This window comes from Limulus polyphemus, unplaced genomic scaffold (assembly GCF_000517525.1).
Source record: "Limulus polyphemus unplaced genomic scaffold, Limulus_polyphemus-2.1.2 Scaffold5073, whole genome shotgun sequence".
Lineage (NCBI taxonomy): Eukaryota > Metazoa > Arthropoda > Merostomata > Xiphosura > Limulidae > Limulus > Limulus polyphemus.
Genome location: NW_013670683.1, coordinates 60,691 through 62,146, shown reverse-complemented (window position 1 = coordinate 62,146; position 1,456 = coordinate 60,691). Strand labels below are relative to the sequence as shown.

Below are 1,456 nucleotides of genomic sequence, written 5' to 3'. Positions count from 1 at the left end.
GCTTTCACTGTAATTTTTTTTTTATTATTATTATTTAGGGAGAATTTAAATAGTTATGTTTTTAAAAGAAAAAAAAACTACTATTGTTATAAATAACACATTCAATTGAACTAAACTATGCATGCCTATTTAAATATATTTACACATGGCTTGTGTATATCGTATATATTATTCATACCTTCGGTGTATAGGACGCAAGCAGATTTTGACATTAAATTTTGGGGTAAAAAAAGTGTGTTTTATACACCGAAAAATACAGTATAAATTACCCATATTCTATGAAGTTTATATCATTTTTGGATGTTGATGTATTTCTTAGCACATACATAGATCTAGTAAAAATATTTGCCCGATTCTAGCATTTGCTTATCTTCCTCTAAAAAAGATACTCTGTTTAAAAGGAAGTCCCGTACTGAAACTTTCCCATAAATCAAGATCTTACCTTTGGCTTAGAAGTTTCTTGATCATCTTCGACAAATACTGATCTCAAATGAGACACTTTTCTTTGAGGTGGTCTACCATTCTGGGAGCGAGAACTTGAAAATTTTTTTTTCATATTCTATAAAATAATACATGCTTATTTATGAATTCATTTCCAAAATAAACTTAAAAAACTATAAAATAAAAATACACATTTTTCTGTATATCAGTTGTTTGTGTGATACTGCATCATAACAGGGCTGATGATAATTTTTAACAAAACTTTCTTGTCCAGCCATATACAAATAACCAATCTACAGATCACACTACTTGCATAAAGCTCTATGTACACCATAACTATTGATATTTTACATTTTTCTGATTTTAAAAACCATTAATTTTCAAATAAAATATAACGTTTAGAAGATTTCATCACAATTAGATGAAAAAAAACTTGCTTTCCTTTTTGATATGGTCAACCTGACACGTATGGAGGACCTGTCCAATATGTTCAGTATGGTCGATATGGTCGACCCGACACGTATGGAGGACCTGTCCAATATGTTTAGTATGTTTGATATGGTCAACCTGACATGTATGGAGGACCTGTCCAATATGTTCGATATGGTCAACCCGACACGTATGGAGGACCTGTCCAATATGTTCGATATGGTCGACCCGACACGTATGGAGGACCTGTCCAATATGTTTAGTATGTTTGATATGGTCGACCTGACATGTATGGAGGACCTGTCCAATATGTTTAGTATGTTTGATATGGTCGACCTGACATGTATGGAGGACCTGTCCAATATGTTTAGTATGTTTGATATGGTCAACCTGACATGTATGGAGGACCTGTCCAATATGTTTAGTATGTTTGATATGGTCGACCCGACACGTATGGAGGACCTGTCTAATATGTTCAGCATGTTTGATATGGTCAACCTAACATGTATGAAGGACCTGTCCAATATGTTCGATATGGTCAACCCGACATGTATGGAGGACCTGTCCAATGTGTTCAGCATGTTTG

At 33.7% G+C, this 1,456-nt stretch overlaps 1 protein-coding gene across 1 annotated transcript in view; it reads right to left on the bottom strand.

Moving 5' to 3' along the window:
• Positions 1-1,456, bottom strand: part of LOC106472087 (inactive rhomboid protein 2-like) — a gene marked incomplete at its 3' end in the record, with an annotated part of 31,363 nt that overhangs the window by 7,150 nt on the left and 22,757 nt on the right. Inside the window, exon 5 of the mRNA XM_013932718.2 lies at positions 443-559. Within this exon, the coding sequence (XP_013788172.1) occupies positions 443-559 (117 nt within the window). The remainder of the gene's footprint in view (positions 1-442; positions 560-1,456) is intronic.